Genomic DNA, 13,411 nt, shown 5'->3' on the forward strand with positions numbered 1-13,411 from the left:
TTTTTTCATACAAAAAAAAAAAAAAAAAAAAAAAAAAGCACGATTTTTCCCATGAATAGTAACAACATGAAAGAAAAAAATGCACTGCAGAGATCTTGAGGTAATGTTTTCCTAGAGGGAATAATGATGAAGGTCACAACACATAAGAGAAGTGCAAAGTGAAAGAAGCACAGAGGTCAGAAAGCTGCCCCCAGACAGCCACCTAAGTCTTTTTCAGCATTCCAGACACTTGGAACTTGAATACCACTCTAAAATATTTAAATACAATCACAATGCTGGAACTTCTAAATGCCTGACATTAGCTAGGAAATCATTCAGAATAATACACAACCACTACTAAATACTTTAAGACATATGCTCAGAAGCACCCAGTCTGAAGTCCTGTCCGTGCACTAAATCCATACAGACAGATAAGAACAGCAGTGCTATATGGCTGATAAACCTGATCAGAGCTTCAATAATTAACAGGCTGCAAGGAACGGCACTGGGATGCCACAGATCACTTATTGCCATTAAACTGCCGGTGCTCTGCAAAGCTTTGCCCCACTGCAAACTCCACAGAGCTCGAATTACACCACTGCAACCCCACAGACCCCACCGCAAACCCCTTTGCATCCATCACACCATATAAAGCAGTGCAACTCCCACAGCTCCCATAAGCACTACTGTAAATCCCACTGCATCCATTGCACCATTACAACCTCCGCTGCAAACTCCATTTCCCCATGGCCTCTACTGCACTACTGCAATGCACTGCAGACCCCCTTACGGACTCCACAGCACCCATTACCTTACTCAGAAAATAACACATGGCTATTGGGAAACTTCAGTTCCAGAAATTCTCCTTACTTGCGATGATGGATGGCAAAACTAATGTAGGAATGTAAGCACTCTCTGGTTTCCCAGTTTCTTCCTAACAATGTATCTGTCTGACTGATCCATCCTGATATCAAAGAGGCTCCCAATAAGCACTGCACTTGAGACAAACTGTAAAATGGAGCCTCACCCAGATCTTTGCCGGAGAGGGGGGGAAAATATTAAAAACCTGACTGGGCACTAAAAGGTAACTCCATCTGTGCTACCTCCCACTACCTGGAAAAAAAAAATTTATCCAGTATGTATAATGACGCAAATTACTTCTCAATGCATGCTCATCTTTAGGGTAATAGTGTAAAATTAGGGAGAGAGACCAATTATGCTGCAGAAAAATAGGCTATTTTTGAAGGTGTTTAACAGAACCAGTCACACTCCCACAAGCCTCTGGCAGATGAAAGGTGAGAACTTCTCACAGCTCATCAGCATTAACCCTATTATTACCTTCATCAGCATAGCTATACGCAAGTTGCCTTCTATTACACTCTTAGGCACACTCCTAATCACATTGTCTTGACATGTGGTGAGAGCGCAGTTTAGCGTCTAGCTGCTATTACCAGCACAAAAACACTTCAATTTCAGGGAAGTCTCCAAAGAGTAGGAGCTGTTGTGCTGTTTCAGCAGTTTCAAAGCTTTTCAGTGGCAACCAGTCAAAAGGTGAATTCCTGCTGGGCTCACAATCCCTGTGCTCCCTATTTGGGGTCACCAGCCCCACAAATCCCTAAAGACTATCTCAAAACTCAGTTTGAGGGGTCTGTGTTTTTGTTTTAAAGGTGGTAACTAACAATATTTGTAATCTTTCATTTTTAGTTCTTTTTACCAACATTCAGTTCTCACTGATCTTCCATCATTTGCAAGAAGCATGATGTGAAAAGGCTGCATTCACCCCCTTATTTATGAGTTAAAAAACAGATTCGTGTTCAGTCATAAAAACAGAGGAAAGCCTGAGCCAGCAGATAAAGTGCTCCTGCCACCTGCATGGCCCATGGCTGCTCCTGCTCCTTCCTCTGTTTGAGCTCAGTGACATGGAAGAGACCAGCAACAGCATCTCCAGATTTTACTGCTACATCTGCTAGAGTCATTAAGATTGGAAAAGGCCACTAAGATCATCATGCCCAACTATCGACCCATCCCCACTAACCCATGTCCCTCAATGCTTCATCTCCATGGTTCTTGAACACCGCCACAGATGGTGACTTTACCACCTCCCCAGGCAGCCTGTGCCACTGCCTCACTGCGCTTTTGAGAAGAGATTTCTAACATCCAACCTGAACTTCCTCTGGTGCAACTTAAGGCCACTACCTCTCAGTCTAGTGCTGTCACCTGGAAGCAGGAGACCCCCCACCTCAACACTCCCTCCTTTCAGGCAGCTGTAGAGAGTAGGTCTCCCCTGCCTCCTCTTCTCCAGATTGAATGATCCCAAACACCAAGGTGCTATTTGGCTCAGTTCTGGAATGGACTGATCTCTCTATTTACCACTTGTTTCTCAGTTTTCACATGAAGACAATACCACAGTTGCACAACAAGCTGGCTGTTCCATCTGTAGTTAAGCTTGTATGTTGCCCATTCCTCCATCATTAGTTACAGCAATAAAGTCAAGCAGCCCTTGCTAAGGTTGGGTGCAATTAAATTATTGCTCATTACTTCCTCCTAATTGCAGGGGAAGAGCCTCATACTGATAGAAAACAAGGCAGTCACAGCACGCCCCAACACCTTTCAGCACAGATCTTGGGTCTCAGACCCAGCTCAGCTCCTTCCCTGCTGCCTCCTAGAGCTCAGCTAGAAATGCCCCTTAAGAATCATAGAATCATTAAGGTTGGAAAAGACCACTAAGATCACCATGCCAACCACCAACCCCACCATGCCCAGTAACCACATCCTTCATTGCCACACCTCTACAGTTCCTGACCATCTTCAGGGATGGTGATTCTACCACTCCCCTGAGCAGCCTGTGCCACTGCATCATGGCTCTTTCTGAGAAGAAATTTTTCCTAATATCCAACCTGAAGCCATTCTCTCTTGCCTAAAGCAGTGCTCCTCAGGGCTTCCCCATGCCCACAGCATCTGGGGGCCAGGCTGTGTGCAGGAGGACCATTTGGAAACTCCCTCAGCAAGGAACAAGTGGGCATTAAATTTGCTAAGGTTCCCTATACACACATCAGCCTCTCTAAACAACAGAGAATTAGGGTTTCATTTTGGCATCCCCGCTGTTGAAACCACATACTCCGAGACAGACACTGTTACGCTTGCCTTTTACGTTTGGGTTTTTAAAAAGAAAACCAAGTACTGCACATCATCCCCCTCACGCCTTTTGTGCTGACGGCCAAAGTAGCCGAGCCGAGCTCTCGCCCAACCTCAGCCGATAGGAGCGGCGTCATTTAAGACCCGCTTCGCGCTCCCGTCGGGACGCGACCCCCTCCACTCCCCACCGGGAGAAGAAGCGAAGCCCCCGGCCCGCAGCTGGAGGGGCCCGGCCCGCCCGGGAGTCGCGCACGACGCGGACACCATCTTACCCCGCAGCTTAGAACAAAACCACCCCCCGTGCACACGCGGCGCGTTTCGAGCCAACTTAGAGAACTTTAAGGTCATAAATCATCGAAAAAATAAAGACGCGTAAAGCGGGGCGCAGAGAGGGCGGCCCCAGAGGGGCGGAGGACGGTGGCGGTGTGGGGCCCGATGGCCCCCGGCGCTGGCTGACTTCCAGAGAGCCCGTCTGACGGGTTGGGCCCGAAGTGAGCGAGGGAAAGAAAAAAAAAAAAAGATGAAAAAAAGAAAGAAGAAAAAGAGAGAGAAAAAGGAAAAGAAAAAGTAGAGAGAGGAAAGGGGAAGTGGAAGCCCCCTCGCGCAGCCCCATGGCCAGGAGAGGGCAGGGGAAGGCAGCCTCGCCCCCCGCCCCCTCCGAGGCTCCATTTTCTCTCCCTCCCACTGCCCCGCTCCAACTTTCCACCCCCGGCGCTCACCGGCATCATCTTGGAGCCGAACCGCATGGGGACGGTCGGTGGCGGCCCCGCCGCCCGCAGCGGCAGAGCGCCGAGCCGGGACCTGTTGCGGAAGCACCCGATTCAGCCCGGCCTCCTCCGCTTTGTCCCCGCCGGGCGCCGCTCTCCCGCCGACTCCGCTCCGAAAGCGGCCCCGGGCCAGCAGGGAGGAGCCACCCCGCCCCTCCCCGCCTGCCTCCTCCCGCCCCCCACCCCCGGGAGGGGCCGGCGCGGCTCCCGCGGGCCTGGAGCGGTGTGCGGGGATTCGACGGAGCCGGGTCGAGTCGCGCGCGCTGCGCCTGCTGCCTGACGGGGCTCGGGGGGAGCGGCCTCATCTGCTTCTCCCGCTCGTGTGGAAAGCTTCCCTGTGATTAAACAGGATGCAAGGGGATTAGGGGCTCCCTGACGAAGGGAGAACGGAGTCCCGGAGCTAATTCAGGCGAACGCCTCTTTGCTGAAGGGGTGAAATAAAACTTCAGCGGCGCGGATGAAAAGCTAGGTAACTTTCTTGTGAGATCATCGAGGAGGGGGTGGTACTACGGCAGCAGGGGGGAAATAAAAGAAAAAAAATAGAGTAAGAATTTTTAAAAAGCTAGGAAGAGGTCCCAGAGCCACTTTTGCCGCTGCCAGCAAAACAAAAGGCACGTTTCTCTGCCCGCCTGCATGACATCACCGGCCCCGACGCGCATTGGGCGCCGGGTGAAAACCCCGCGTTGCTTCCCGTGACGTCACAGCCCCGCCCCGGGTGACGTCACGGCTGCAAGTCCCACAGCGGGGCCCGCGCAGCCCCGCGCTGTACTCTCCGCTGTCACTGCGTGCTTCGGGCTCTTGTCCCACTTCAGGGGCGAGGATGCACGGCCCCTCCGATCTAAGGAGGAAAGGGGTTTGGTACAAACATGGCCAAAGGCGTGATGCAGTGGTGTTAACGAAGGGCGGAGTGCCCTGTAAGGGAGCTTTAGGTTCATTATGAGCTGATAACGTATTAATGTCCACGCCCATCAGTACGGAAATGAGATGGAGATATGGCAGCAGCTCTCACTTCCCAAACCCAAAACCTTCTGGCCACACGATGGGCTTGGCCCTGGCAAGATGAAATGGAGTAACCCAACAGAACTGTAAAGGGAGAGAGTTCTGCAGCCAGCTGTGTATGTGTGACCATCCCATGGCTGGGGGTGCAGCTGTGTGAAGGATGCCCAAGCACCCGAGTCGCAGAACCATTAAAGTTGGAAAAGACCACTAAGATCGTCACATCCAACCACCAAACCGTCCTCACCATGCCCACTGACCACATCCCTCAGTGCCACGTCCCCATCCCCATTTCTTGAACCCATCCAGGTACAGAGATTCCACCACCTCCCTGGGCAACCTGTGTCACTGTATCACCTCTCTGAGAAGAGATGTTTCCCAGTATCCAATCTGCAGCTCCTCTGGCATTACTTGAGGCTACCACCTCTGGTCTGCAAAATCAAAATAAAGACTAACATGTTGGCCACGTGTCAGGGTTCTGGTGCCCACAGCTGTAAGTACATCAGCAAGGGCCTTCTGCAGATCCTTGCTGAGTTTTTTGGAGCGTCCAACTGATTCAGGATAAAATAAGGACTGAGATCTTCTAATGCATCTCCCAAATACTGACTGGTACAAACCATTTATGAGCTTATAAAAGAAATACAGAAATGGTTAGAGAAACATCGAGTAGAGAACAGCTTTCTGATATGTGCAGTAATGACATTTTGCTAGCACATGCTCCTTGCAGGTCAATCCGCAGAAGTCTCTGTAGGCATAGCTTCTCATCGTTCCATTTCCCACACAAAGCTGCCACCCCATCCCTGCTAAGGAAATGAAGCTTCAGGGGGTGCCTACATTTTCCCCATGTCAGTGCCAGGCTCTATGCTTCCCATGCCAGCTGGCAGCAGGTTTGGAGCAGCCTCCCTCCACCTGTTCTGTGTGTTAAGCAGGGCCATCACTGCCTGCACCTGTGCAACCCTTAGCACCATTTCTTACCTCCCCATGATGGCAGGAATTTCCCACGACAGTTTATTAATCATAGGAGAGTGTTATTACAATGAACAGGGTTTGTTAAAAGAGCTTTAACTGGGTTCCCCCCAGTGAGAAGGAGCATAAGCGTTTCTGCTCTCAGGTTCAGTCTCCAGGGTGCCAACAGTTGGTGATAACAACATAACCCACATAAGAACTGGCAGAGGCAATGGTTCCTGCTCCTGTGCATGCAGAGCTATCACAAAAAAGATGAGATCACAGGAGTGGGAGCCAACAGCACCAACAGCTGAAGCCCTGCACCTCCTCTGCTTCCTGAGAGACTGTGGGGGACCAAGAACATATGCAGTGCCTGAAAAACAGTCACAGCAAGGGGCCAGCTGAAGTTGATATTCATGGCATTGCTTGAAAAGCATCTAAGGGAAGGAGGGGAAAAAAAAAAAGACAAAAATGTACCAGAGTAATTCCTCTTCTCTCCCTGCAAAAGACATCTACTTGATCTAAACTGCAGAAAATTGCAAAAGCAGAAAGATACTACAGATAACAGCGGTAGTGATGGTCACTATTGCAAGAACCCCTTTCATTTTTCATCAAAAAGGCTGTGATCCTGGTTCTTAGACTGTTTCTAAAGCAGTCATGTGAGAAAGTTTGTCACAAATCAACACAGCAACATCAATGCAACAGCCTCAGGTTTGCTACCCACTGCCGCCTACTGTTGAAACAGCACCATATCAATTTTATGATCCACTACTGAAGTTTAAAGCATAAGAGTACAGAATGGAAAGCTTCTAAAATAAGAAAGGCAGGAAGAAGAATGCAATAAGCCAAGATAATTGTTCATTTAAACTGAGTGGGTTGGGGATGAAGATCTCTAACATTAACCCTAAACCAGACCCTAATCCTAAAACTAAACATAGCCCTAATGCTATTCACTAACCCTAAATCCTAATGCTCGCTAGAACCAGAACTCCTATCCCCTAAAACCTGGCACTAGCGAGGTCAGTCGTAACACTAACCTCCAGCCCTAACACCTAACCTTAAACATATCCCTAACATAAACACATAACTCTAACCCTAACTCTAAATATAACCACTCACTTTAATTCTAACACTAAACCCTAACCCTAAAACTAACATTAACCCATAGCCCTAACCCTGGACACTGACTAGCCTTAACCTTAACCCAAAACATAATCCTAATACTCTCTAATAATATAGCCATAATTGCTAACCAAACCCTAACTCTAACCCAAAACTCTCTCTCTTATCTGTAATGCTAACTTTGGGCAGGAGTTGGGCAAGCCACTGAGTATGAGAGCATCCAATCTCCAGTACTTCATCAGTGCTGAGACAGGGCTCAGCAAGCTCAGCCACTGGTTCCATACCGGAGGGTTAGCCCCAGGATACCTTTGTGTCCAAGCTCTGCTGCTGAGTAGGGAATGGATAATACGTGGTGTCTGGCTGCCCTCAAGGCAGACCCCTCTGCTTCCTGTGGACAAGCTGTGCACTGCCAGGCTGTTCAAGCCCTCTGCATTCACAAAGTTATGCACACCATTTTCAGTATTTATTTTGTTTTTAAATGTCAAATCATAGACTTTGCAGCGGAAAGAGTTTTGCAGAAAATGTACAGCAGTGACTGAGTCTACTTCCCAGATGGAAAAAAGGTTCACCAGTACTGAAATCTGCAGCTGAGACTGATGAAATCCCTAAAGGAATCTGTTAACCACACAAGCCAGGACACCCTATATCATCACCCAGGTGGCTCCTGCAGAAGAAAAACTCAAGTTGTATTCAAAACAAAACATAAAGAGGCATTTGGCAGATGTGAATTTTTAATTAAGACATTGCAACTTGCCACAACTTGTCACGTCCAATGTATTAGGTATAAAAGGTTGGGGGTGTTTTTGTCATTGAGGAGTGATATAAAAGGCATACCTTCCTCCTGGGGAAAAGGTACTTCTTTCCAAAACATCTGAGTCTGGTAACTAAAATTACTTTCTTCAGCTGTGAACCCGCTCTCTGTCAGCTAATCACTTTATCTAAATCACATATGCACCCCACTGTGCAGTGCGCTCATTTGATCACATCACCCAGTCAGCTAATAAATAATTCTAAGAAGTCAGCAGCACTCAGAGACCAGCAGCACTCAGAAACTGCTTCTGAAATCTGCATTGATTTTGCTGCAATCTATTCAGCTCATAAGCTGATGACTCAACAACAATTTCAAATGGTGAATCTGCAAAAGTAGAAAGTAGCATTAACATCTCCCTGTGTAAGCATCACTCACAGCAAACAAAAGTCTTCAATTCTTTCCATATCAGCTAGGAATTATTTAACTTCGGTAAACTAAAGCTTCTTTGAATTATTTGCTAGAAGAAAACGCTAATTTCCATACTAAATTATTTTCCATGTAATATAAATTCAGACTTTTTTTCCAGAGGTAACTCAACAGAAGGTCAACCAGCCATCTAAAGCAAGTCTGGAAAGTCCCCCAGAGACAGGAGAAATGCTTCCTCTTCCATTAGTCCTCAGCATCCCTGGAACAAAGGTAGGCTGGCAGAAATCAGTGTTTTGTATGCATCATGTACAGCTGCTATTCTCAATAATAACATTATATTCATCGGACTCACTCTGGATTTCTGTCAATTTATCTCAGCACGAATCCTGACTGAAGACCCTCTGTAGCAGAATGTCTGCATGAGGCAATTACTGCAGTTGTGTCTGCCTCAAGCTATCCCATAGGGGAGTTGGTCAATAAGGAAGAATGGGAAGGAATTAAACAACATGCTAATTAAGAACATACAGATTCAGCTTTTGCAAACAGGAATTTTATGATCAAAATCCCATTCTTTATCATCAGCTTTGGGACTCTGCTTGGTCATACAGTGGAGCTACATCCTAGCAGGAGGTTAGAGCATGTGGAGAGTTAAATGAATGCTTCCATTTTATTGCTCCCTTGTTCCTGTTTCTCAGCTGCCAAGAAGCCAGCCTTAGCTCATGCTAGCAATTCCTCTGGGGTCAAGAGAGAATGAAATCTGTAGGATTTCAGAAAACACAAAATGATTTCAAGATCAGGCCCAACACTCTTTTTTGTAAGGGAACCACAGAATTGAGGAGACTGCATCGTTGTTACTTCTGGTTAGTGTACTCATTTTCTTTTCACATTCTCACACAGAGCTGTGCATCAGCAATTCTAACCCAACCTTCTAACATCAGACAGAGGTGTATGGTCTACAAAGAACAACTGACACTTTAGAAGCTCTCATTTTCTTACACATCAGCACTATTGGTACAGCCAGCGATGTTTCACTGAGCTGAAACGATGAGACACTAAGGGACATTACGACATTACTGGTGTCTCCACCAAATTCTCTTTATCATAGTTTAAGTATATGGTAATATGCAAAAAATCAAGAGAGTTCCTTGAAACTTACATCAAGCAGACTAGCAGAAAAACTGAGTACTTTCTAATGGTGGAAACTGAATCTTTGCCCTAGGGAAGAAGAAATGTAATAAAGAACAATAGCAAAACTCACGTGATTAAGACTGCCTTTCTGTTAAGGTAGGTTTTTCCACTGAGCTTACACCTGAGCACAGCAGTGTGAAGACACTTAACATGGCCAAGGCAACGTGCTAGCCAATACACGATTCCACAGCTTACCTAATAAACATATTACTTGTCCACAAACCCTCAGTCGCTTGTGGATTTGAAAATACTTATTTAAACTTTTTTTGGAAATCTAAAACCAAAAATTCTATTTAATGAGAGCCTGACTGTGCAACATACTTAGCCTACCAAAACTACTCAAGGTTAGTTTGGTCCCTGCGCTTTTAGCTGAGAAAATCTGCAGAGAATGTTTTCTTTCATCCTCACTGTTCTGCCTCTGAGCTTCATTTTAAGATTAATATCAGAGACCTTACACAGGGTACTACAAATAAATTAAAAGGTGGATGGAGGTTGTAGAGGTGGTTTCTCAATCAGGTTTTTATACATCTAGCACCACTGGGCCCCAAATTTGCAAAACTACAAAGCATCCACTTAAACATATTCATTTAACAAAACTGGGATTACACTGCTTTCTGAAACTATAAATACAAATGAAAGTAAGTATCAAGTTACCTATTATTTCATAGCATTTTTAGTTGCAAAACATGAATACGTGCAAATTTACACTTCTGCCTACTCTTGTTAGAAACCTGTAAAAACGAAATGGCTGTGGTGCTGATATTTGTTTATTTTTGTTTGCCTGATTGGTTTCTTTTAATTCCAGGCTCAAAAGCAACAGTCTGTCTACATGTAACTACTCTCCTTTATAACCCATGCCCTAAGCTTTGTGTGGACGTGGACTTGCACCAAGATTTTGCATTAGTTTTAAGCCTTAGACTTTGCCTCAGTATCCAGCAGCCTGTATAAAAATACAGCTACTCAAATATAACTGTCTGATTTCAAATTTAGCACCTTTTACATATATATATATATATATGTAAGATACACAAAGTGAGCAAACTGCCACCACCCGAGAAAAGAAAACCTGCCTTGTGGGAAGGCATTTTCTATTTTTCTCTTGATTATACTAACTTAATAAAACAAATCTGTTCTCCTCCCACCCAGCTTCTGCTCTTATACTGAATTTCTCAGCACGTTATTCCTCTTCGCTGCTATATTCCCTATTAACCTCACAGTTCTTGGCCTGGTTACACACCTACCTTCAGCTTCAGCTGCTGGATTTCTTTCCTTTGCTCCTGTCTTTCCAGATGTCCACTTTTCAGTTCCTACACTTGTCAGTTCCTATGTAAGCACAGTTACACTATACTTACTAATATAATAAACGTATAGAAAATGCAGCTTATATATTATTAGGCATAAAGGTTTGTCTTAAAACGTAAAGCAGTACTCAAAACCTCCAACTGCTCAAATTACATGAATAAACAGAAAGCATTCTTGAAACTATTTTAAATTACATATATTAAGAGGAAAAAAAAAACACTTGCTTTTACAATATTAGTGGACTACCAGCATAGACTTCCCATGCCAAGTCACAAGATTACAAAGAGTTCTCTCAAGTGTGTTTTAAACCACTCAGAGTGCATCTGAAAGGAGAAACCATAAAACCATTCCCATAAATAACCCCTTGTTCTCTAAGATAGCCAGATCGTTTTACAGCAGCATTGATGACATGGGAAAGGGAGGAGGGGAAATACACAATGTGTTCTGCTCCTAAAAAGGAAATATTAATTTCAGTGCACATTTTTGGAGTGCCATTAGGATGACACACATAAAGTCTCACACATTTTCCCTGCTCCCAAGATAATATTTTCCTTTTTTTTCTTTTATGATAGAGGTTCCAGATGGGTTTCCAAGGAAGAAGCTGAACATTAAAAGGGTCATGATAAACCTTCAAAGACCATAAGTTTAGCCGAAAAAAAATTGTACCAGAATGCTGCAGGCAGCCACTGCTTTAGTCCTACATTAATTAAGGCTGTACTACCTTGGCACAGGTACTATAATGAGCAGTCCCATTCTTCCCAGACATTTTGTGAATTTTTCCCATAGGCTTTGTTGCTGTCACTTCCCACACTGACAGTGACTTCCTTCAGTAAGACAGTTTTAAGCAACACCATTCCCTAATATTATATGCACACTCACACTACTAGCTTTCAAAAACTGTGCCCACCCCTATCAGAGTAAAATGGCTGTGAAGCTACAGTGCAAGTGCCAGTGGCTACACTAAGAAGCATCAGGAAGGTTCCAGAAACAGCCTTTGGTCCCATTGCTCTGCACTCCCACACCAGATACAGCTACTATGACCAAGAAACATCACTAATGTATAGGCAAATAAAAGAGCAGAATTTGATTAATTGTGCATTTTGTTAGGTCTGGCTGTGTTGGGGGATTACTGCGGCGTTGTAACACAGCAACCAGCTCTCTTTGCAGCCATTACACCTCTGAAAGTCAAACTCATACAGTTCCCAGTGTGACCACCTTACTCTTTCTTCTCTTTCACAGAGTGAAAGGAAAACCCTGTAGCTTTACAGTGAACTGCATGAGACTAACACAGTGCATCATTAGTGCGCATCAATTGTTGTGGCCAAGAGGTTGAGGGAGGTGATCCTCCCCCTCTAACTGCCCTGGTGAGGCCACATTTGGAGTACTGTGTCCAGTTCTGGGATCCCTGGTTAAAAAAAAAACAACAGGAATCTCCTAGAGAGAGTCCAGTGCAAGGCCATAGAGATGATGAGGGCCTGGAGCATCTTTTGGACAAGGAAAGGCTGAGAGACCTGGGGCTGTTCAGCCTGGAGGAGACTGAGAGGAGATCTTATCAATGCTAATGAATACCTAATGGGCAAAAGTCAAGTGGATGAGGCCAGCGAAAGAAAAAGGGGCAGTGGACACCAACTGGATCATGGGACGTTCCATGTGTTGCAAGCCGAAATGGCTTGCAGTTTGTTGTATCAATCTCAGTCCCTCCGAATTAAGACTCAGAAAATAGTCAAGTTGTTAATCAAGCAGAAGTGTGCCTTTATTTATTAAAAGATGGGAGAGCAAGAGAGGAAAAGGAGACAGAGAAAGGGAAAGAAAAGTAAGTCACTGCTGTGAATCTCATGATGTTTAAGCTCAGAGAGGGTAGATTTAGGTTAGATATAAGGAAAAAATCTTTTATAGTGAGGGTATTGAGGCAATGGAACAGGTTGCCTAGGGATATGATTGATGCTCCATCCCTGGAGACTTTCAAGGTGAGGCTGGATAAGGCCCTGGGCAACCTGGTCTAGCTGTGGTGTCCCTGTTAATTGCAGGGGAGTTGTACAAAACAGCCTTAGTTCTGTGATTCTATATTCTGAGGGTCTGTCCTTCTGCTTCTGGGGTGGCTGAGGATGTACAGGAGCAAGCGCCACTGGCTGACAAAAGCATATGCCTTTTATGCTGTATGATGGTCCCTTCTACTTGAGCCAGGAGTTGTTGCCAGGCATAGGATGTCCAGTATCAAGCACTGCATGCATGCTGTACCAGCCGTGCTTCTCCATTCACATAGTGGCCATGGAGGGTTGTGGTTGTGTGAAGGACCTAAGATCACCTTAAGCAAGACCACTAATTCCTGACTTGCACTTGCGCACAGCATAGGGTTGCTCAGTACCCTTCACAAAAGTGTTAAAGTACAGGTCTTGTTCTGGGGCCTTCACAAGACTGTTACAGTTTTGTAACAAAAATTCACAATGTTACTGTTCCATATGGAGTTGTCAGAGTCCAAACACAGGAAAGAAGGAAGTTTTTAGTGTGAGAACGGTGCAGTGCTGGAACAGGCTGCCCAGAAAGGCTGCAGACTCTCCTCTGAAGATACGCCTCCATGTGTGACCTGCTGTGGGGAGCTGCTGCAGCAGGGGGTTGGACCAGACGATCCCTAGAGGTCCTTTCCACCCTCTACAGTTCTGTATAAAACCAGCAGTGCGAGGCAAACTGCTGGTTTACTAAGCTCATCTGCAACAACAGTAGTTACTTCAAGTACTTGGTGTAAAGAACACACCAGATCCAGATGCTTTTATCCCGCTCTATTCTCGCTGACAGGGTCACC

The 13,411-nt window shown here is 45.6% G+C and overlaps 1 protein-coding gene across 1 annotated transcript in view; it reads right to left on the reverse strand.

Annotated features, from left to right (window-relative positions):
• Positions 1–4,002, reverse strand: part of TP53BP2 (tumor protein p53 binding protein 2) — a 41,378-nt gene extending 37,376 nt beyond the window's left edge. Inside the window, exon 1 of the mRNA XM_052673571.1 lies at positions 3,834–4,002. Coding sequence (XP_052529531.1) covers positions 3,834–3,860 — 27 coding nt within the window. The 5' untranslated portion in view covers positions 3,861–4,002. The remainder of the gene's footprint in view (positions 1–3,833) is intronic.
• Between the last annotated feature and the right edge of the window lie 9,409 nt (positions 4,003–13,411).

The sequence above is a fragment of the Tympanuchus pallidicinctus genome, unplaced genomic scaffold (genome assembly GCF_026119805.1).
Source record: "Tympanuchus pallidicinctus isolate F22 unplaced genomic scaffold, pur_lepc_1.0 scaffold1, whole genome shotgun sequence".
Lineage (NCBI taxonomy): Eukaryota > Metazoa > Chordata > Aves > Galliformes > Phasianidae > Tympanuchus > Tympanuchus pallidicinctus.